The 24,553-nt window shown below is 47.0% G+C and overlaps 1 protein-coding gene across 1 annotated transcript in view; it reads left to right on the top strand.

Moving 5' to 3' along the window:
- LOC132815876 (myosin-7B-like) overlaps positions 1-24,553 on the top strand; it is a 142,538-nt gene that overhangs the window by 28,221 nt on the left and 89,764 nt on the right. The window contains exons 11-19 of the mRNA XM_060825218.1: positions 2,113-2,251; positions 3,177-3,295; positions 6,829-6,978; positions 7,837-8,007; positions 11,765-11,944; positions 16,758-16,893; positions 22,382-22,455; positions 22,683-22,770; positions 23,887-24,004. Of these exons, the coding sequence (XP_060681201.1) occupies positions 2,113-2,251; positions 3,177-3,295; positions 6,829-6,978; positions 7,837-8,007; positions 11,765-11,944; positions 16,758-16,893; positions 22,382-22,455; positions 22,683-22,770; positions 23,887-24,004 (1,175 nt within the window). The remainder of the gene's footprint in view (positions 1-2,112; positions 2,252-3,176; positions 3,296-6,828; positions 6,979-7,836; positions 8,008-11,764; positions 11,945-16,757; positions 16,894-22,381; positions 22,456-22,682; positions 22,771-23,886; positions 24,005-24,553) is intronic.

The raw sequence follows: 24,553 nt of genomic DNA, 5'->3' as shown, positions 1-24,553 counted from the left end.
AGACGGGAATATTCCTGACTGCAGGATGGGGGTTGTTCCAGCCTTCCCTTGATCATCATTTTGTGTCTCTCCTCAGCCTAGTGATTTCTTAGAGCTCAGGTTGACAGTCTGAGATGCGAACAGGAATCATAAATTTGAATTGAATTATCGGATGTGACAAAGCGAAGTGAATGATTACTCTGCGTTGAACCAATGAGCTTCTGGCTGAAGGAGAGAAACACTGTCAGACACACATCAGACATGGGATCACTGGGTGCTAGGGGTATAAAGGATGAGGGTTATCCATCCTCCACCTTGAGCACTCAATATAATACAATTGAATTGAATTGAGTTTATTGTCATGTGTACCGAGGCCCAGTGAAAAGCTTTGTCAATGTGAGTTAAACTCGGTAAATGTCAATCCTTTTGGTTGCAGAATTCTTTTCCAATGAACAAGCAATCGGGGTTTCCCCTTCCTAAATTATAACGGCAGAGAATGTTTGTAAGAACTTTAAATCTTGCACCTTCTCTGTCATTGTGAGTGGTAACAGTTAACAATGTGTTTGCTGTCTGCAGGGGGGTTACACTCTCTGAGCCCCACCATGTACCTGTTCCTGTGCTCTACTCAATCACACACCGATCTCAAAAGGGAGGGTATTACAGACTCACAGGCAGGTTATTACAGACTCTCAGGGAGAGTATTACAGACTCACAGGGAGGGTATTACAGACTCACAGGGAGGGTATTACAGACTCTCAGGTAGGATATTACAGACTCACAGGGAGGGTATTACTGACTCTCAGGGAGGGTATTACAGACTCTCTGGGAGGGTATTACAGACTCTCTGGGAGGGTATTACAAACTCACAGGGAGGGTATTACAGAGTCACAGAGAGGATATTACAGACTCTCAGGGAGGGTATTACAGACTCACAGAGAGGGTATTACAGATTCTCAGGGACGGTATTGCCAACTCTCTGGAAGGGTATTACAGAGTCACTGGGAAGGTTTTACAGACTCTCTGAGAGGGTATTACAGACTCTTCGGGAGGGTAATACTGACTTTATGGGAGGATATTACAGAGTCACAGGGAGGTTATTATAGACTCTCCAGTTGGGATTACAGAGTCACAGGGAGGGTATTACACACTCACAGGGAGGGTACTACAGACTCTCAGGGACGGTATTACAGATTCTCTGGGATGATATTACAAATTGTCTGGAAGGGTATTACAGACTCACAGGGAGTGTATTATAGACTCACAGGGTGGGTATTACAGACACTCTGGGAGGGTATATAGATTCTCTGGGTAGGTATTACAGACTCTCTGGGTGTGTATTACAGATTCTCTGCAAGGGTATTACAGACTCAAAGGGAAGGTATTACAGACTCCCCGGGAGGTATTGAAGACTCTCTGGGAGGGTATTACAGACTCTCTGGATGAGTATTACAGACTCCCTGGGAGGGCATTACAGACACACAGGGAGCATAATACTGACTCTATGGGAGGGTATTACAGAGTCACAGGGATGGTATTGCTGACTCACAGGGAGGGTATTACAGACTCTCTGGGAGGGTATTACAGTCTCTCAGGGAGGGCATTACAGACTCACAGGGAGGGTATTACAGACTCTCTGGGATGGTATTACAGTCTCTCAGGGAGGGTATTACAGACTCTCAGGGAGGGTATTACAGATTCTGAGGGACGGTATTACAGATTCTCTGGGATGGTATAACAAATTCTCTGGAAGGGTATTACAGACTCACAGGGAGGGTATTACAGACTCTCTGGGAGGGTATATAGATTCTCTGGGTAGGTATTACAGACTCTCTGCGAGGGTATTACAGATTCACAGGGAGGGTATTACAGACTCTCTGGGAGGGTATATAGATTCTCTGGGTAGGTATTACAGACTCTCTGCGAGGGTATTACAGATTCACAGGGAGGGTATTACAGACTCTCAGGGAGGGTATTGAAGACTCTCTGGGTGGGTATTACAGACTCTCTGGGAGGGTATTACAGACTCTCTGGGAGGGTATTACAGAGTCACAGGGAGGGTATTACAGACTCTCTGGGAGGGTATCACAGAGTCACAGGGAGGGTATTACTAATCCTGTGTTTTTTTTTTATTAGCACGCTATGGACATCTTGGGCTTTTCCACAGAAGAGAAATACAACTGCTACAAAATGGTGGGGGTGATCTTACATTTTGGGAACATGAAGTTCAAACAGAAGCCAAGGGAGGAGCAGGCTGAAATCGATGGAACAGAAAGTAAGTACTTAACACGAGTCCATTATTGATCAGGGTGGACGGGATTACTTTCATTTCGAAACAGTGTGCGATAGCAGTATAGCAGCTCAATAACACACTGTACAGCTCAGAGTGGCTGCAATACTCATCCATTAAACTGGGGTGGTCCATCACACAAGCAAACCTGGAACTCAACAACACTGGCTAAATAACACACATATTGAAAGCTGGTTAAAAAGGGGAAACAGATGTTACTCATCTCCTTAACCATCAAGGGATGAATTTAATTGAAAGTTTCCTGCCTGATTCATGAATAGGTTCTTACTTTCACTGATGGTCTTTGGAATCCTGTTCCTCAAAAGGTGTTTGAAGCTGAGACCTTGAATATTTTGAAGACAGAGGTAGATAGATGTTTGAGAAGTGAGGGGGTGAAAGGTTATTGGTGAAAGGTTACTGAGTCCTGAAGCAGAGCCACTACGTCCCAAATATTCACTCTGTTTCTCTCTCCAGCAATATCTGACTTTGTGAAAGGTTATCAGGGTCATGAATGTGGAATATTCACAGCAGCCATCACCTCACTGAACGGCTGAGTGAACTCAAAGGGCTTACTCCTGCCCATAATTTGCATGAATTTACATCTTACTTGGAGACACATTGCTGTTCCTTCAATGACACTGGGTTAGCAGGCAGGAATTCTCCTTCCCAACAGCACCGCAGGAATCTCCACAAGCCCGAGACAACAAAGCAGCTCACCGTCACCGACTCCTGGGGCAATTATAGGTGGGTAACAGTTGTAGGTGCTGCCCTTGCCAGTGATACCCAGATTCCATCACAGCGGGATGCAGCGGATGGTCACCTTGGAGGCATAGTCCACAACAACTCCTGGATTCGGAATAAAGCGAGGTTTTACACTGATCTTTACTATCATCCCACCTTTTTGTAACAGGTGCAGATAAAGCCGCCTGCTTACTGGGAATTCGCTCAACAGACCTGATCACCAGCCTGCTCCACCCTCAGGTGAAGATTGGCAATGAGTGTGTGACCAAGGATCAGAATGTTGGGCAGGTACGTGAATCTGAAACTCAATCAGCTCTAGCTGCTCCCCAAACAATGCCGGCTGTCCCTGCAAATGGCGTTCAGCCTGGATAAATGTGAAGTGATGCATTTTGGAAGGCTGAACTCGAATGCTGAATTTAGGATTAAAGGCATAAATCTTGGGAGTGTGGAGGAACAGAGGGATTTTGGTGTTCAAGTACATAGATCCGTCAAAGTTGCTACCTAAGTGGATAGGGTTGTTAAGAAAGCATATGGTTTTTTTGGCTTTCATTAACAGGGGGATCGAGTTTAAGAGCCGCAAGGTTTTGCTGCAGCTCTACAAGTCCCTGGTGAGACCACACTTGGAATATTGTGTCCAGTTCTGGTCGCCCTACTATAGGAAAGATACAGAGGCTTTGGAGAGGGTGCAAAGAAGGTTTACCAGGATGCTGCCTGGACTGGAGGGTTTGTCTTACAGGGAGAGGTTGACTAAGCTTGGACATTTCTCTGTGGAGAGAAGGAGGAAGAGAGGAGACCTGATTGAGGTGTACAAGGTAATGAGAGACATAGAGTCAATAGCCAGAGACGTTTCCCCAGGGCAGGATTGACTGGTACACGGGTTCACGGTTTTAGGATTTAGGAGGAAGGTAGGTTCCTTATGCAGAGAACATAGAACATAGAAAAATACAGCGCAGTACAGGCCCTTCGGCCCTCGATGTTGCGCCGATCCAAGCCCACCTAACCTACACTAGCCCACTATCCTCCATATGCCTATCCAATGCAAGAGAGTTGTGAATCCATGGAATGCGTTGCCAGCAGTGATGGCGGCGGCAGAGTCATAGGGACATTTAAGCGACTGCTGAACATGCACATGGACAACAGTAAATTGAGGGGTATGTAGGTTAGTTTATTTTACTTTGGATTAGGATTAATCCTCGGCACAACATCATGCGCCGAAGGGCCTGTTCTGTGCTGTACTTTTGTATGTTCTATGTTCTAACTCCTGAAGTGTCAAAATCCTGAAATTCACTCCCTAAGGGCATTGTGGGTCTACCCACAGCAGACGGTTCAAGAGGCAGCTCACCCCCACCTCCTTAAGGGGCAACTAGGGATGGACAATAAATGCTGGGCCCAGCCAGTGACACCCACATCCCATGAATGTATTCAGGACTGAGATGAGGAGAAATATCTTCACCCAGAGAGTGGGGAGCCAGGGGGAATCCTCTGCCTCAGGAAATGGCTGAGGCCAAAACACAGAATGTTTTCAAGAAGGTACCAAAACAGACATTGCTGAAAAAGCTCATCAGGTCTGGCCGCATCTGTGGAGAGAGATCAGAGTTAATGTTTTGGGTCGAGGACCCTTCCTCCATTCTGACCCGAAACATTAACTCTGATCTCTCTCCACAGATGCTTTTGTTTCTGATTTACAGCATCCGCAGTTTTTTTTCAGATTTCAAGAAGATATTGTTCTTAATTCTTCAAGCCAAAGAGATCAAGGGAATGGGGCAAAAGCAGGAATAGAGGACTCAACTGGATAGTATTGAAAGGTGCAGCAGATTTAAGGGCCAAATGGTCTGCACCACCCACCCCCAACATTCCTGTGTATTTCAGTGAGATCTCCTGTACTCTCCGCAGCTCTGGGCAGTTTCACCTCAATCTTACTCATTTCAGGAACACATTGAATAAACCTATTTACCAAGCTTCATCTTTAGAAATGTAAAGAAAGGGATGAAAAAAAATGTACAAAGCTGGGGTGGAAATGCAAACTGTGAGGACAACACAAAGAGGTTGTGAGGAGTTATAGACAGGGTCAGGGAGTGAGCATTAAATCAGCGGTGGAGTCTAATGTGGCAGCCAGGAGATTATTCTGTTTGGCTGTAGGAATGGAAAATTAGAATCTTACCTTACACATTCATTCCTGAATTTGTTGCTTTCTCTTGTAATTTACTTATTTAGCTTTATCTCCACCCATCCTCACCCCTAAGATGGAAACAGGACTTGGTGCATTGCTCCAGGTGTGGTCTCACCAAAGACCTATGCAACTGTGGCGAGATTTCTTTACTTTTGAACTCCAGTCTCCTTCCAGGCAAAGCCAATCTGCCTTCTTCATTGGCTGCTGCCCCTGGATGCTAACTTGCTGTGTTCCTTGTCCAAACACACTCAAGTTCCTTCAAACAGCAACCTTAACAAGTTACACCAAAATAAAACCTACCTACTCAATTTGAATAACCTCCCACATTATACTCCATCGCCGAATCACTGATCCTGCCTATAAGTCTGTGTAACTTATTTGTGTCCTCACAGCTAGCAATATTAGCGAGTTTTATATCTTTAGTAAACTTGGATACATTATTTGTAATCTCTTTAAGTCATTAGTATTGATTATAAATATGGAAACTCATCCAAGTTTGTGGATTATTCTGTTGTTTACATATAGAGTCATAGAGTCAAAGAGATGTACAGCACGGAAACAGACCCTTCAGTCCAACCCGTCCATGCTGACCAGATATCCCAACCCAATCTAGTCCCACCTGCTAGCACCCAGCCCATATCCCTCCAAACCCTTTCTATTCATATACCCATCCAAATGCCTCTAAAATGTTGTAATTGTACCAGCCTCCACCACTTCCTCTGGCAGCTCATTCCATCCATGAGATATACTTGAGATATTTTTGAGAGAAGAGAGAAATTGACTAAAAATCCATGCAAACCCAAGTCCTAAGTTTTACTTCAAGGAACAGAAACATTCACTGAAGCTGTTGACTTGTTTCTCCGCAGGGTACTTTGTGCTAGCACTGCACCACTGTTCCTCACTGTGGACTGGCCTTTCAGTCAATTGGCTTTTTAATCTCTCCCACACACCTCTCCCTCTGGCGACTTTACTTCTTGCAGTAAACTTTATGTTGTGAAACGTGAAAGGGTTCAGAAAAGAGTTACAAGGATGTTACCAGGGTTGGAGGATTTGAGCTACAGGAAAAGGCTGAACATGCTGGGGCTGTTTTCCCCGGAGCGTTGGAGGCTGAGGGGTGACCTTATAGAGGTTTACAAAATTATGATAGGATAAATAGGCAAAGTCTTTTCCCTGGGGTCGGGGAGTCCAGAACTAGAGGGTATAGGTTTAGGGTGAGAGGGGAAAGGTATAAAAGAGACCCTAAGAGGCAACGTTTTCAAACAGAGGGTGGTATGTGTATGGAATGAGCTGCCAGAGGATGTGGTGGAGGCTGGTACAATTGCAACATTTAAGAGGCATTTGGATGGGTATCTGAAGAGGACGGGTTTGGAGGGATATGGGCCGGGTGCTGGCAGGTGGGACTAGATTGGGTTGGGATATCTGGTCGGGATGGACGGGTTGGACCAAGTTTCCATGCTGTACATCTCTATGACTCTATGTAAAGCACCTCTGCTCCCATATTTGAAACAAATTGCTTGATATACTCAATGAGGTCATGTCTGCACCTCTCCTGCCCATTGTCCGCACTAACAGGTGATCTGACCAACACCACATGGCTCTGGCTTCTGCCTGGACTCAGCTGGGCTTTGGTTTTTTATATGTCTGCTGGCAGGTCCTCTATGCTGTTGGAGCTTTAGCGAAAGCCACGTATGACCGGATGTTCACATGGCTGGTGACACGGATTAACAAGACACTGGACACAAAGCTGGCGAGCAAATTCTTTATCGGAGTGCTGGACATCGCAGGCTTCGAGATTTTTCAAGTAATTCTCAAATCAATTTTGCGTCCCACATAAGACGTTACTAAGAGCGGGTGGTGTGGGGGCTCATACAGAAAGGGGATGGGCTCAGTCCATTGCCCCTTGTCAGATGGATGAACTGTATCGAATAGCGGGGACCACAGCTATTTCTGATCCACGTGGATGAGTGAGGGGGCTAGGTCGGTCAGATTCACTGGTGGTCTGTGTAACAGCAGGGGGAAAGCCAAGTTGTGAAGAGGGTGCAAGGTGTCAGCAGGGAATGAGACTCCCCTCCACTCACTGTGACTCAGCACCCTCCCCTCACACTGCACACTCAGACCCCCACCCAAGCCATCGCCTAACGCAGATCTTCAGCACCCCCTCACCCCAGTCACAATCCGCAAGGTGGAGTGTGGAATCCTGAGGAGGGGGCTGTGAACTCTCTCTATGGTGGAGGGGGTGGGGGTTAATCCCTCACAGGGGAGGGGTCTCTCTGTCTCTCTCTCTGACCTGGGGAGGGGTCTCGCTCTGATTGGGGAGGGAGAGGGCCCTTTCTGACCCAGAGAGGGCTCTCTCTCTCTCTCTCTCTCTGATGGGGAAGGGGTCTCATTCTCTCTCTCTGACCGGGGAGGGGTCTATCTCTCTCTGACCGGGGAAAGGGGTCTCTCTCTCTCTCTCCGATGGGGGAGGGATCTCTCTCTCTCTCTCTCTCTCACAGGGAGTGGTCTCTCTCGCTCTCTCTCTCTTTCTCTCTCTCTCTCTCTCTCATAGGGAGGGGTTTCTCTCTCTCTGACAGGGAGAGGGGTCTCTCTCTCTCTCTCTCTCTCTCTCTGTCAGGGGTCTGTGCCTGGCCCTCACTGACCACTCTGTTTCTCCCTGCAGCTGAACAGTTTCGAGCAGCTCTGTATTAACTTCACCAACGAGAAGCTGCAACAGTTCTTCAATCACCACATGTTCGTACTTGAACAGGAGGAGTATAAGATGCAGGGCCTCGAGTGGACCTTCGTCGACTTTGGTATGGACTTACAGGCCTGTATCGACCTGATCGAGAAGGTGAGGGGGAGGGGGAGGGGGAGGGAGAGAGGGGGAGGGAGGGACAGGGAGGGTGAGGGAGAGGGAGCAAGGGGAGGCGGAGGGAGAGAGGGGAGGTGGAGGAGGGAGGGAGGGACGGGGAGGGGAAGGTGAGGGGGGAGGGGGAGGTGGAGGGGGAGGAAGGGAGGGAGGGGAGGGGAGGGAGGTGGAGGAGGGAGGGAGGGGCGGGGACAGCGGGAAGGAGGTGAAGGAGGGAGGGATGGTGAGGGGGAGGAGGAGGGAGAGAGGGACAGGGAGGGAGGGGTGGGGAGGGAGAGAGGCATGGAAGGAGGGAGGGGGAGGCAGAGGGAGAGGGAGGGGTAGAAGTAAGGAGGGAGAGAGGGGTGGGGAGGGGGAGGGGGAGGGAGGGAGGCATGGACAGGGGGAGGGGGAGGCGGAGGGAGGGATGGGGAGGGGGAGGAGTAGGAAGAGAGTGAGGGGTGGGGAGGGGGAGGGGGAGGGAGTGAGGGACGGGGAGGAGAAGATGGAGGGGGAGGGAGGGAGGGAGGGACGGATGGGGAGGGGGAGGGGGAGGTGGAGGGGGGAGAGAGGGAGAGATGGGGGCGGGCAGGGAGGGAGGGCCGGAGAGGGGAAGGGCGAGGGAGAGAGGGACAGGTAGGGAGGCACGGATGGGGGGAGAGGGAGGCGGATGGAGGGACAGGAAGGGGGAGGGGGAGGGAGGGACGGGGAGGGGTAGGGAGGTGGATTGGGAGGGGGAGAGGGGAGGGACGGAGAGAGGGGTAAGGTGGGGGAGGGGGAGGGAGGGATGGGGAGGGGGAGGGGGAAGGAGGGGTGGGGAGGGGTGGGGAGGGGCGGACATGGAGGGGGAGGGGGAGGGAGAAGGAGGGAGGGACGGACAGGGAGGGGGAGGGTTAGGGAGGGAGGGAGGGGTGGGGGAGGGAGAGGAGGGAGCTCTGTGCTGGCTGCAATGGAAAACCACAAACAGAATGTGGGGCAGAGCTGAGACAGTACAGCTCCATCATGTCCGTAACAGCCAGCCTCTGAGCAGTGGGGAAAGACTCGATTTGGGAGGTGTTTGAAACTTTCGTGCACACAGAGGCCTCTATCCCATCACCCTGTATTTACACGGGGAGAGTCCTCGACACTGACCCAGCTCCCTCCCTCTGGCTGACACTCCTGTTTATATCTGTCAGCCAGGGCTCCCTGACTGAAACAGATTGACAGCCCCAATCAGGGGACTCTTATTCTATGGGGTCCACTTCCTGACCTCGATACAATCACGACAACATGCTAAGTGGCCAATTCTGCATGGCAACCCCTCTGCCAATCAGAGTCCACTTGCCAACCAATGAGCACTCTCTTCTTGGACGGTATTCACGTTCTCCTTTCTCGTTGGAATTCCTGTGAGTTGTCCTGATGAGGGCAGGCCAAAGGATTGGACTAAATGGCTCAACCTTTGGACTAGATTTCCTAGCATTGCTCAAGTGCAAACATTATTGACTTTACAATGAAAATTAGAAAGATGGAAGGAACATAGCAACAACAGTCTGAATTGAGCCAGCATCCTGTTGAGAATCTTCCTCAGGGATTCAGAGGGAAACATTCCCAGCGGTCTGACCCCTGACCCATGCCCTGGGAGTTTGCTGCTATGAATTCTTTACTACACAGGGCTGTCAAGGCTAGGACATTACCTTCAAGGCTGAGGTGGACAGGTTTTTTTTTTAATCAGAAATGGAATGGACGGTGATAGGGAAAAGGCAGGAAAGTGGAGTTGAGGATCATCAGATCAGGAACTTGGTGAGACCACACCTGGAGTATTGTGTACAGTTTTCCTGAAGGAAGAATATACTTGCCATCGAGTGGAAGGTCATGAAGTGGATGAATTCACTACCACAGAAGGCTATGGAGGCCGTGTCACCGAGCACATTCAAGAAAGAGATAGATTTTTGGAATGTTTAGATTGTAATCGCATTGGGGGTATGGGGGGAAAGTGGGAATATCATGTTGAGGTAGAGGAGCAGCCATAATGAGGGAGGCCTGTGTTTCCAGATATAGGAAGTAATTGGAAGGCAAAATATTGGCATTGATTGCAAAGTGGTTGGAGTCCAGCAGTAAAGGAGCCATGATATAACCATGGTCAGACAACATCTGAAACAGTGATCGTGAATGTTGGGTGAACCTCCGATTTAGTCTGCACAGGGGATACAACAGTGAATGTTCTCTGGATTGATCAGAGTTCTTCTGTCGACAAGGGGCTGGACAAGGAGCATCTGTATTCTGTGAGAGAATGGAGAGAGATCTCACAGGTGCTGAAGGAGCTGGACAGAGTACACACTGAGAGATCGTTTCACATTGGTCAGAGAATGTGAAACAGGGGAACACCATCCCAGAACAAGGCAGAGGGGAAATCGCTTCCCTCAAAGTGTAGTGCATCTTTGGAATTCTCGATCCCAGAGTATTCATGGCTGATCCTTCATTGAACATATTTATCTGTGGGGGTGGGGGTGGGCAGGGAGTCAAGTGAGTGTCGTTAGGGTTTGGAACGATCTTGCACACAGCAAGATCCCATAAAAGGGAATGTGAAAATGACTGGATGGCCTGCTTGTTAGTTTGGCTGTGAGTACCCCGAGATTAACTCCTCCTTAATGGCCAGGATTTGAAGTCTCCCTTGCATGATGGAAGTTCACAAGATCGACACGCTGAGTGTTCAAATACAATGTCAGAATTTGAGGGCAGAAAGATAACCCCATTTCAAAATAAAACTTCACAGTAAAATCAGAGAGGTTAAACACAAAAATGTTTTTTTTTTATCAGTTTATCCAATCACTGGTTGGGTCAGTATTTCCTGCCCTGTCCCTAGTTGCCCCCTTGAGAAGGTGGGGGTGAGCTGCCATCCTGAACCTCCTGCTGCAGTCTGGGTGCTGTAGGTGGGCCCACAATGCCCTTAGGGAGAGAATTGCAGGATTTTAACCCAGCAATAGTGAAGAAACACTAGTGATATATTTCCAAGTCAGGATGGTGAGTGCCTTGGAGGGGAACCTGCAGGAGGTGGTGTTCCCATATCTCATGGGATCATAGACTCTCTGCAGTGTGGAAACAGGCCATTCAGCCCAACAAGTCCACACAGGCACTCTGAAGAGACCCGTTTCCCCAGCCTGTTACTCTAAATTTCTCCTGATTAATGCTGCTAACCTACACATCCCTGAACACTACGGGCAATTTCCCATGGCCAATTCACCTAACCTGCATATCTTTGGACTGTGGGAGGAAACCCACACAGGCATGGGGAGAATGTGCAAACTCCACACAGCCAGTCACCCGAGGCTGGAATTGAACCTGGGTCCCTGGTGCTGTGAGGCAGCAGTGCTAACCAGTGAGCCGCCGTGCCATCCAATATATCTGCTGTCCTTCTAGATGAAATTGGCCAGTTCTTGCCCAGTACCAGACATTCCTGATGAAGAGCTTATGCCCGAAGGTTTGATTCTCCTGCTCACCGGTTGCTGCCTGACCTGCTGCGCTTTTTCAGCACCACACTCGCGACTCTGACCTCCAGCATCTGCAGTCCTCACTTTCTCCCAATACCAGACACTGTCTGGCTCCAGGATTCTGCCCAAGGTGGGGACATTTTCCAACCACAGTGCTCCCCGGACCCTGCCCAAACCTGCTGGTGTTCGGTCCTGGGTTTGTCTTCACCACTCCCTACATCCTCACCCACATTCTGAACCACCACATGCTGACGGTCTATCACTTTCCTTCCCTTTCTGTTGGAATGTTGCAGCCGTTGGGAATCCTGTCGATCCTGGAGGAGGAGTGCATGTTTCCAAAGGCCACGGACGTAACCTTTAACGCAAAACTCCACGACAATCTCCTGGGGAAGTCGCCGAACTTTCTGAAGCCGAAACCTGACAAGAAGAGAAAATACGAGTCGCACTTTGAGATCCTGCATTATGCTGGAGTGGTGAGTAACCGGGATGGAACGGTATCCCAGAATTCCCTGTCCCATTCCAGGAGGGAACAGCATCCCAGAATTCCCTGTCCCATTCTGGGAGGGTATGGTATCCCAGAGCTCCCTGCCCCGTTCCAGGACGGAATGGTAGCCCAGAGCTCCCTGTCCCGTTCCGGGAGGGAACAGTATCCCAGAGCTCCCTGTCCCATTCCAGGAGGGAACAGCATCCCAGAACTCCCTGTCCCATTCCAGGAGGGAACAGCATCCCAGAATTCCATGTCCCATTACGGGAGGGAACAGTATCCCAGAGCTCCCTGTCCAATTCCGGGAGGAAACAGCATCCCAGAATTCCCTGTCCCATTCCGGGTGGGAACAGCATCCCAGAGCTCCCTGTCCCATTCCGGGAGGGAATAGCATCCTAGAATTCCCTGTCCCATTCCGGGAGGGAACAGTATCCTAGAACTCCCTGTCCCATTCTGGGAGGGAACGGTATCCCAGAGCTCCCTGTCCCATTCCGGGAGGCAACGGTATCCCAGATCTCCCTGTCCCATTCCAGGACAGAACAGCATCCTAGAACTCCCTGTCCCATTCTGGAAGGGAACGGTATCCCAGATCTCCCTGTCCCATTCCAGGACGGAATGGTATCCCAGAGCTCCCTGTCGCATTCCAGGAAGGAACAATATCCCAGAGCTCCCTGTCCCATTCCAGGAGGGAAGGTATCCCAGAGCTTCTTTCCCCATTCTTGGATGGAATGGTATCACACAGTTCCCTGTCCAATTCTGGGAGTGAATGGTATCCAGACCTCCGTGTCCCAATCTGGGAGAGAATGGTATCCCAGAATTACGTACCCCTTTCTGGGATGGTATGGTATCCCACAGAGCCTTGTTTCATTCTGGGAGGGAATGATATCCCAGAGCTCCCTGTCCCATTCCTGGAGGGAATGGTATTCCAAAGCTCTGTGTCCCATTGAGGGAATGATATCCCAGAACTCCATGCACCATTCTGGGATGTATGGTATCCCAGAGCACCCTGTCCCATTTCGGGAGGGAATGGTATCCCAGAGCTCTGTGTCCCATTCCAAGAGTGAACGGTATCCCAGGGCTCCAAGTCCCCTTCCGAGAGAGAATGGTATTCCAGACCTTCGTGCCCCATTCTGGGATGGTATGATATCCTAGAGTTCCCTGTTCCATTTTGAGAGGGAATGGTATCCCAGAGTTCTACGCCACATTCCAGGATGGAACAGTATCTCAGAGCACCCTCTCCCATTCTGGGAGGGAATGCTATTCCAGAACTCCTGTCCCCTTCTGAGAGGGAACAGTATCCCAGAGATCCCTGTCCCATTCTCCCATCCCAGAAACACACACACCCTCATTCAGGCACACAACACACACATACACACAGACACATAGAAACAGACGCACAAACACACACATACATACATAGACACACAGTCAGACACTCACACAACACACACAGATGCACACACGTACAGACACAAGCCCCACACAGACATACACACAGAGACAGACACAGACATGCACAAACCCACACACCCATTTTAAAGGGGCACAGTATCTGGAAGCGATCCAGTGTGGGAGGGGAATTAACTGAGCAAGTTCTCCCAGCGAAGGTCACCGTATTCCATTCTGTCACTCGGTCTCAGAGTATTTTCCTTTGATAAAAGTGAACAACATCCCAATGTACACAGGGAGAGGAAGGACACACTCCACACTCAGATAAACACTGCTGAAATCCGAGCGCTATCCAGGGAACTGTAACCCATATATCTCCCCATCCTGGGGAAGTTTCCATACACTTCACAACCAACGCAGTCAAGTTGAAAAATAGTCCTTGCTGAAAGATGTCAGTCTCAAGGAGAAGAATGAGCATTTAGGTGAAGTCGACTGAGAGAAGATTTTTCACTAAAACATGGGATTGTCCCAGGACAGGCTCTGGAATCTCTACCGGAATGATCTCAAGAGGGATCCTGTTCCCCTTCAGTGTGTGGACTGAGCCAGTGTTTCACTGGGTGAAGAACTGAGTGGGTTTTTGCCATCCAATCACTCACTAACCTCCCTCTCCATCCCTCATGCATCACCAGGCCCACAGTATGTAGTCCCACTGAATACCAACAGGTTAAGCAAGAAATTCTGACTAGAATTCCCTCCTTAAATAGTGGCTAAAACATAGTATATACGCAAACACTGTGAAGCGGCCATGATTTAAATATAGCTATGTTAAAATCTGATAAGCTTCATGAGTGTTAAAGGAGCTGTCCTCATCCAGACAAGTCAGGAATGTTCATAGAATCATAAAGTCCTACAACACAGAAACAGACCCTTCAGTTGAACCAGTCCATGCCGACCATGTTCCCTAACGTAACCAGTCCCACCTGCCTGCGTTTGGCCCATATCCCTCCAAAGGTAAAAACAATGACTGCAGATGCTGGAAACCAGAGTTTAGATTAGAGTGGTGCTGGAAAAGCGCAGCAGATCAGGCAGCATCCGAGGAGCAGTAAAATCCCTCCAAATCCTTGCTATTGGTGTGCTTATCCTAACATCTTTCCAACGCTGTAACTGTACTCGCATCCACCACCCCCTCTGGCTCATTCCACACACTGACCACTCTCTGTGTGAAACAGTTGCCCCCTTGTGTCCTTTTTAAATCTCTCAAAGTTTGTGAGAAGATTTGTAGCTCGGGTGCTCGTTGTTGTGGTTCTGTTTGCCGAGCTGGGAATTTGTGTTGCAGACGCTTCGTCCCTGTCTAGGGGACATCCTCCGTGCTTGGGAGCCTCCTGTGAAGTGCTTCTGTGATGTTTCCTCCGGCATTTAAGTCTCTCTTCTCTCTCCTTTAAAATTCGCCCCCTATTTTGAACTACCCCACATTTGGGTAAAGACCCTTGTCATTTGCCTTATTTTGCCCCTGACGATTTTATAAACCTCAATAAGGTCACCCCATAAACTCTGACACTCCGATGAAGGAAATCCCAGCCTATCTAGCCCAGTGTTTTATAACTCAAGCCTTCCATACCCAACAATAAAGGGAAGGCGATGGCCTGGTGGGATTATGACTAGACTGTTAATCCAGAGGCCCAGGTGAGATTCTGGGGACTCAGATCTGAATCCCACCATGGTAGATGGGGGAATTTGAATCCAATAAATATCTGGAATTAAGGATCTAATGACTACTATAAATCCATTGCCAATTGTTGCAAAACCCCATCTGGTTCACTAACATCCTTCAGGGAAGGAAACTGCCATCTTTACCTGGCCTTGCCTACATGGGACTCCAGACCCACAACAAAGTAGTTGACTTTTAACTGCCCTCTAGGCAATGCTTGCTGTCTGTATAAAGTCTTTCAAGCTCATTAGCTGCTATTTTAGTGTGTTGGTGGGTTTATGGGCTACCATGATGCCAAGGGGTCTGAGTGGTCTGGCAGTCATTTCCGAGATGTCTTTGATGTAGGGGAGAGTGGCTAGGATTCCTGGATGGGTTTTGTCTGCTTGTTGGGGTTTGCTGCTGAGAAATCGGCGGACTGTGTTCATTGAGTACCCATTCTTTTTGAATACACTGTATAGGTAGTTTTCTTCTGCTCTGCGTAGTTCCTCTGAGGAACACATACGGACTAAATATTGAGTCCCCCCCAAGCCCCTTTGAGTTGCAGCTTTCTGAAGTTTTCCTCCATTTAAATAACACGGTTATTTTGTTCTCACTTGCAAGATAAACAATCTTTTTATCCCAATTTCCCACGTTAAACTCCATTTGCCCACTTTTTTGCCTACTTACATAACCTAACAATATTTCTCTGTCACCTGTCTGTATCCCTTTCACAACTGGCCTTTGCAACTATATTTTGTGGTGTTTGAAAATTTGACTACGGTCTATTCATTTCTTTCTTCCAAGTCATTAACATATACTGTAAATCTATTGTCGTAACTAAACTGTCCAATTACTTCCTCCAAGTCATTAACGCAAATAGTGAACAGTTGTGGTCCCAACATAGATCTCTGGAACCCCAGTAGGTATGGGTCACCAACCTTACCCCCACTCACTGTTACCTGCCCATGAGCCAATTCTCTATCCATGCCAGTATACTACTGCCAACATCATGGACTCTTATCATATGACTTAACCTTCTGTGATGAGTTCTCTTAGAAAAAGAGATTTGGGCATCGCTGGTTGAGCCCATCGCTGGTTGAGCCCATCGCTGGTTGAGCCCTGTCCCTAGCTGTCCCTTAAGAACGCGTGTTTTAGGCAGATCGACAATCCTGTCAGAAAGCAGATTCCAGGACTTTGGCCCAGTGATACTGAAGGAAGTTGAAGACTGTGACGCTGGAAAAGCACAGCCGGTCAGGCAGCATCCGAGGAGAGGAGAGTCAACATTCCAAGCATGAGCTCTTCGTCAGGATCTCATCATTCCTGATGAAGGGCTTATGCCCGAAACGTTGATTCGCCCGCTCCTCGGATGCTGCCCGACCTGCTGTGCTTTTCCAGCGTCACAGTCTTCGACTCTGATCTCCAGCATCTGCAGGCCTCACTTGCTCCCTGACATATTTCCAAATCAGGATGGTGAGTGGCTTGGAGGGGAACTTGCAAGAGGGTGGTGGTGGAAGATTGACTCCTTGTACTATATGAATCCTTTCAATATTTCTCACCTCTGTGTTGTCCTTCACTGAGTTAGGGCTTTTGTTCAGATCTATGGCTCAGTGAGCCACTGTCCTTTAGAAACTGATTGAGAAAGAAGAGAATTCCATCACTTGCGTCTTTGTTGGACAGAGACACTTGGTTCAGTCTGGAATTAATCAATGTCCTCTCTCTCCTGTAGGTCCCCTACAACCTCCATGGCTGGTTAGACAAGAACAAAGACCCCTTGAATGAAACGGTAGTGGAACTCTTCCACCAATCCTCGAATGAGTTAGTGGCCCTCCTGTACCAGGACTACGTCAGTGCATATACAGGTGGTTAGAGAATTCTCCCCTTCAGATTTCCCTGAGCAGTTGAAGTTAGGGCCATTCTCCTGAAATAGGAAGAACACTTGGACCAAACTAATGGGATGGAAACAGCTGGCAACTGACCTATCAACAGCCAGAGACCTTCAAATTTGTGATTTGTAAACTCAAAACAGATACGAATTGAATTGAATTGAATTGATTGTCACGTGTACCGAGGCACAGTGAAAAGCTTTGTCTTGCGAGCAATACAGGCAGATCACAGAGTTAAGGAGCATAGATAGTAAATGATAGGTAAACAGTGGCAAAAACACAAACACAGGTACAGGCGAATGTTAAGAGTTTGTGAGTGCGTTCAGTATTCTAACAACGGGAGGGTAGAAACTTTTTCAAAACCGGCTGGTGTGTGTGTTCAGGCTTCTGTACCTTCTCCCCGATGGTAGAGGTTGTAGAAAAACATTGCCAGGGTGGGATGGATCGTTGGGAATGCTGGCGGCCTTTCCTTGACAACGGGCCTGGGAGATGGATTCTATAGATAGGAGGTTGGCCTTTGTGATAGTCCGGCCGAGTTCACCAAAGTATATCAGTGAATAAAATCCAATGAATAAACATCAATGATTACAACGAATGGAATAGTCTGTCTGGCTTGGAACCAGACTATTCAGTCCACAGGGTCTCTGCAAGCATTTATTTCCGACACAACTCCCTGATCATCCAACCCCAAAAGCTGATGAAAATGGCATTGAAACTGAAAAGAGAGAAAGGGTTCTGGTCAAGTGAGGAAGGAGGTAGACAGTGGTGTAGTGGTAATAATATCACTGGACAAGTAATATAGAGACTCACAGATTAATGCTACAGTTCAAATCCCATCACAGGAGGCATGGTGGCTCAGTGCCACTGTAGCACTGCTGCCTCATGGCGCCAGGGACCTGGGTTCAATTCCAGCCTCAGGTGACTGTCTGTGTGGAGTTTGCACATTCTCCCATGTCTGCATGGGTTTGATCAGGATTCCTCCCACAGTCTAAGGATGTGCAGGTGAGGTGGATTGACTGTGGGAAATACAGGGTTACAGGAATAGATGAGCCGGGTAGGATGCTCTTCAGAAGGTCGGTGTTGGCATGGTGGGCTGAATGGCCTGTTTCCATAATATAAGGATTCTATGTTTTTATCAAAGTAGCTACTGGAACTGAACGTCAATCAAAATAAAGTTAATCTCAGTAATAGTGAACATCAATTGTGTTAAAAACCCATCTGGTTTGCTAATATCCTCTTGGTAAGGAAGTTGCCTTTCTTCCATGTAACTCCAAAACCAGACTCTTAATTGCCTTTAATTGTCCTAACAAATCCTACCAGCAATCTCTGCATCGCCTGAAAGAATAAAATTAAAATTAGTGCACGTAAATCACTTTGGAAAGATGGATGTGTTGCTTAAAGTCTGATGTGGGACAAATGGGTTTCAATTTCTGGGACAATGGGGAAAGTGGGATTGATATCTTCATTAAAGTCTTCCTCTGATTCATGTTGGACCCCATGTTCTGGCAGGAGGTATAATTACGGTAGCAGAGAGAGCATTAAACCATACAGTGAGGGATCAAGTTTGGGAGTAGACAAAAATTCAATAGATTAGAGTCTAGATTAGAGTGGTTCAATTGAGAAGACAAAGCAAGAGAGCAAGGCAGCGATAAGGAAAATAGTGATTGGAGTGCAATAAGAAAGGATGGAGTGTACAGACCATAAAGAATACAACAACAGAGAGGGCTGGAGATTATAACAATCATAAAAGGCTAGAACTAAAGGTGCCATTTCTGAATACATTTGTGACAAAACCGGTGAATTGACAGCACAAATAGAAATAAATACGTCTGATTTGATAGCTGTCAGAAACATGGCTAAAGGGGTGACCAAGGCTGGCACTTGAATAGCTAAAGAAATCCAGAAAGCTTAAGAAAAGATGAGAAGAGTATTTCTGTTAATTAAGGATGACAATCAGTACAATAGAAAAAGTGAATCTCAGAGTCAACTTGCAATTCAATCAGTACTCGCTTCTCATACTGTATAAACATCTGCCCTTTACACTGGAATTCTTATTAATGGTCCTGATGAGTGCAAGACAAAAAACTCCATTAATATATTTTAGCAATACTGAAGAGCTTCACATTAAAGCGTTAGTTTATGTGAAGGTAAGAAACCGTAAAGGTAAGAACCCACTTGGGAGAGAAGTAGAGTTATAATTTTGGGTGATTTTACTCTTTACATTAGTTGAATGAATCAGATTGGTAATGGGCTCATAGAGTGTCTTTGCACTGTTTCTTAGAGTCGAACATTCTAGAGGAGAAAGTGAGGACTGCAGATGCTGGAGATCAGAGCTGAAAATGTGTTGCTGGAAAAGCACAGCAGGTCAGGTAGCATCCAAGGAACAGGAGAATTGACGTTTCGGGCATAAGCCCGAACATTCTAGAGCCAACCAGTGAGGAGACCATGTGTAATAAAATAGGATTGACTCATGATTTCACAGTAAGGGCACCCTGAGGTAACAGTGATCATAATAATGATTGAGTTTTGAACGAGAGAAGAACAAATTGAACACTAGCATTTCAAATTTACATGGGGGCTGGAGGAAAGCAGTAAACTGGGACATTAGATTAATGGCTGGGTCAGTATGGATACACTGGCAGATACTGAAGGAGGCATTTCAGAACATATTCTTCCAATTCGAAAGAAGATTCCAATGGAAGAACATTCCCAGTTGCAAATAAGGAGGTTAAAGATTGTATCAAACTTCATAATTCTAAGAAGATGAGCGATAGGTCAGAAGGTTAGATCGAATAGAAAGAGCCCCAAGGAATGACTAAAAGGCAAGAGAAATTGGAGTATGAGTGAAAGCCAGTTAGAAATCTTAATAAAAATTGTAAGTTTTTAGTTATAAGTTGTAAGTTAAAATAGAAAATAAGAAAATGGCTGGTGAGTTTAACAGATATTTTGAGTCTACCTTCATTACGGAGGAGTCCAGAGTTAATTGTGAATGAGAATGTGAAATGATCACAATCACTGGGGAAAGGGGACTGAGAAAAAATCCAGGAATTTCAACCAGACACATCCCAGAATCCTCATGGGTTCCATCCTTGGGTGTTAAAAGAAATTGTAATGCACACATGAATTTTATTTCTACAAATTACCTGTGATTCAGGAAAGGGTCCAATCAGATTAGAAAATGTAACTCCCTTTCAAGAAAGGAGGAAAATGAAATGCAGGAAATTACTGCACTGGCCCTTTTGTATTCTCTGTGATGAATAGATTTTGCTGTTTTTAACAATATTTATGTTTTTAGTGGCCCAGATATTAATGAAATGAACGTGCGGCAGAGAGAAGTTGTGCAAGCATTACAAGTGCTGGTTTTGTCAATAGCTCACTTTTTGAAAATTTGAAACTCTTCATTTATTTATGAATAGAGTTTATTTAGAACATTAAAACTTAAGAACCAGGAGCAGGAGGAGGCCATTCAGCCCCTCTAGCCTGCTCCGCCATTTAACAAGGTCAGGGCTGATCTCATCTCACCCTCGTCTCCACTTTGCTGCTTGCTCTCCATAACCCTTCAACATGTTACTCATTAAAAATCTCTCCATCTCATCCTCCAACTTACTCAATGTCCCAGCATCCACCTCACTCTAGGGAAGTGAATTCACAACCTTTTGAGTGAAGTAATTTCTCTTCAGCTCTGTTTTAAATCTGCCAATCCTTATCCAAAAATATGATTTCGAGATTGTCCCACAAGGGGAAACATCCTTTCTACATCTACTTTGACAACTCTTTTAGCATCTTGTATCCCTCAAATAGATCTCCTTCCTCTCTTCTAAGCTCCAGAGAACATAGGCCTGAACTGTTCAATCTGTCTTCATAAGACAAACTCCTCACCTCTGGATTCTATCCAGTGAACCTTCTCTGAGTTGTTTCCAATCTATATCCCTCTTCAAGTAAGGTGACCACAACTGTACACAATACACAGAGTTATAGTCATAGACCACAGAAACAGACCCTGCGGTCCAACTCATCTGCTCGACCAGTCTTCAAAATCTGACTAAGTTTCATTTGTCAGCATTTCCCTCCAATTCATATACCCATCTAGATGCCTTTTAAATGCTATATTTATACCAGCCTCCACCACTTCTTCTAGCAGTTCATTCCATACACGCACCACCCTCTGTGTGGACAAATTACCCCTCTATTTTAAATTTTTCCCCTCTCCCCTTAAACCTGTGCCCTCTAGTTTTGGATTCCCTACCCTGGGAAAAAGACCTGGTCTATTTATCCTATACATGCTCCTCATGATTTTATAAACCTCGATAAGGCCACCCCTCAGCCTCCAACACTCCAGGGAAAACAGCCCCAGCCTATTCAACAAAAGGTATCTGGATGGGTATATGAATAGGAAGGGTTTAGAGGGATATGAGCCAAGTGTTGGCAAATGGGACTAGGTTTATATAGGATATCTGGACAGCATGGATGAATGGGACTGAAGGGTCTGTTTCCATGCTGTATATCTCTATGACTCACCCTATAGCTCAAACTCTCCAATCCTGGCAACATCCTTGTAAATCTTTTCTGCACCCTCTCAATTTTAACAGCATCCTTCCTATAGCAAGGAGACTAGAATTGGGGTACGCAGTATTCTAAACATGACCTCACCAATGTCCTGTACAGCTGCAAAATGACATTCCAACTCCTATACTCAATGCACTGGCCAATAAAGGAAAGCATACCAAATGCCTTCTTCACTATCCTATCTAACTATGACACCACTTTTAAGGAGCTATGGACCTACACCCCTAGGTCTCTTTGTTCAGCAACACTCCAGGGCCTGAACATTAACTGTGTAAGTCCTGCTCTGATCTACCCTAACAAAATGCAACATCTCACATTTACCTAAATTAAACGCCACTTGCCATTCCTTGGCCCACTGACCTATCTGATTATGGTGCTGTTGTACTCTGAGATAATCTTCTTCACTGTCCACGATACCACCAACTTTGGTGTCATCTGCAAACTGACCATTCCTCCTATATCAATAATATAAATGATGGAAACTAGAGGATCCAGCACCAGCCCTTGCAGCACATCGCTGGTCATAGGCTTCCAGTCTGAAAAGCAACCCTCCACCATCACTCTCTTTCTCCTACTTTCAAGCCAATTTTGTATCCAATTGGCTAGCTCTCCCCGGAGTCCATGTGATCTAATGCCTTGTACAGTTGTAGCAACACTTCTCTAACTTTTATACTGTCTTCCTTAAGTAATAAACACCTGAAATTCAATTTGCCTTCTTTATTATTTCCTGTGTCTGCAAGCTAGTTTCCTGTGATTCATGCACCAGGACACCCAGATCCCTCTGCACCGAAGTACCCTGAAGCTTCTTGCCATTTAGGGAATAAGTTGCCTTTCTACTCATTTGACTAAAATGAATCATCTTCTCCATTAAACTTTATCTTCCAAATTTTGGTTTATTCAGAACAGAAACAGCCAGGCGGGAAGACCAGGAGGAGAAAAGCTGCCTCATTCCGTACTGTCTCACAGCTACATAAAGTGAGTACTCACCAGAGCAGATAATGTCAAATAAGACTGACACCAATATTGTCGCACTGCCCATTGTCTCCCTGTCCATCATTACACTGACACTAACCTCAGATCCCGTCCCCTGAGATCTTGCATCTAACTGTTGGTTTTCTGGACTGTTGGCCTGTGTTTCGGGTGTTTGAGGTGTTTAATTTCCCATGACTGTCAAATCGACAGATTTGTTTTTGTACTTTCAGGAGAACCTGAACAAGCTGATGACAAATCTCCGTTCCACACAGCCGCACTTTGTCCGCTGTATCATTCCCAACGAGACCAAGACACCAGGTATGACGGAGAGGCGCTCTCAGGAAGAAAATGGGTGAGGTGCTGGGACAATCCGAGCGCTGTAAACCACAGACTGACTCTCATGACCTCTGCTTTGGTCAATGCATTCCCTTTCTTGGCATTATTTCCCACGGCCCAGAAACATTTTGAAATGAGTGAGTGCGGGTTGCACACCCATTACGATGGGTAGCCACTCAGTATGAGATGTAGTTCAGGATTTTAGCTGTCACATTGCTGAGTCACACAGTTGTGGGTTCAAGTCCCACTCTGAACTCTTGCTGAAGGGAGGTGATGGGCTAGTGGTATTGTTACTGGGCTAGTCATCCTGACCAGGTAATGTTCTCATTAGAATAGTCATTGAATCCCTACAGTGTGGAAACAAGCCATTCGTCCCCATAAGTCCACACTGACCCTCTGAAGAGCATCCCAGCCAGACTCCACCCCTCTACCCTATTCCTATAATCCTACATTTTCCATAGCTAACCCACCCTAACCTGCACATCCCTGAACACCATGGTCAATTTAGCATGGCCAATTCACCTAAACATTATCTTTGGATTGTGGGAGGAAACCGGAGCACCCGGAGGAAACCCATGCAGACACGGGGAGAATGTGCAAACTTCACACAGTCACCCGAGGCTGGAATCGAACTGGAGTTCCTGGCGCTGTGAGGCAGCAGTGCTAACCATTAAGCCACCATGCCGCCCGGGTGGTTGTTTATCAACAGCACAGAAACAATGGGCCAATAGGCTTTTCTCTGTGATGTAGATCTCCATGACCCTTGAGTATAAAATCGAGGCTGACTCTCCAATACAGCTCTGTCCTCCTTCCCCTTTCCCCTCTCGTTCTTCTGACACTCCTTCCATCCTCCCAACTTTGATTGTCTCTCCGTCCATGTGAAGATGACACACCCCCAAGAGGCCGGTCACTACCTACGTAACTCCATCCCATTACGTAGTGAGTTGGCACTAGTTGAGGGGGTGACATTTTGTGTGGGATGGCAGTGGGCTTGGGGCTGGGAGGGATGGTGGTGGTGAGACAGTGATGTTGGAGGTGATGTCCCCCCCGAGGCAGTGGGGACGCTGGGAGCTCATCGGCCTGTGTTCTGTGTTGAAGGTGTCATTGAGCCCCATCTCGTGCTCCATCAGCTGCGGTGCAACGGTGTGCTGGAAGGAATCCGCATTTGCCGCATCGGTTTCCCCAACCGTATCTTCTATGGAGAGTTCAAGCAGAGGTTAGCCAGTGAATTTTCTTAAAATAATCCTTAAAATTTTGTTCTGATTTTCCTTCGTGAAGACTTGAATCCTCATGGACTGTGTTGTGAAGATGGCACAGATGTGTAGAGACCAAGTGGGAAATCTTGGAAAACCATTCAGTCTACACCTGTTCCAATAATGTGCAACTTCACTTTATCCCTCATAAAGATCTAACAAATTTTTGTTTGGGGGTTGGGGAGAGGGGGTATGGTGTCATAATGGTATTGTCACTGGCAATCCAAAACCCAAACTAATGTTTTGCGAATCATAGGTTCAAATCCCAGGATGGCACCTGCTGTGCTTTTCCAGCACCACTCTAATCTAGACTCTGATCTCCAGCATCTGCAGTCCTCACTTTTGCCTAGGTAGAGGGAGCAGCGTTACAATGTTTACTGAGGAAATTTGAGCTAAATTAATAAAGAATTTGGAATTAAAAAGCTAGCCTAATGTTAACCTTGTAACCAATGCTAGATATCGTTAAAGACCCATCTGGCTCACTAATGTTCCTTGTGGAAGGAAATCTGCCG

This window comes from Hemiscyllium ocellatum, chromosome 5 (genome assembly GCF_020745735.1).
Source record: "Hemiscyllium ocellatum isolate sHemOce1 chromosome 5, sHemOce1.pat.X.cur, whole genome shotgun sequence".
NCBI classification, from domain to species: domain Eukaryota; kingdom Metazoa; phylum Chordata; class Chondrichthyes; order Orectolobiformes; family Hemiscylliidae; genus Hemiscyllium; species Hemiscyllium ocellatum.
The sequence above is the reverse complement of the archived record's forward strand: the minus strand, read 5'-3'. Positions and strand labels throughout refer to the sequence as shown.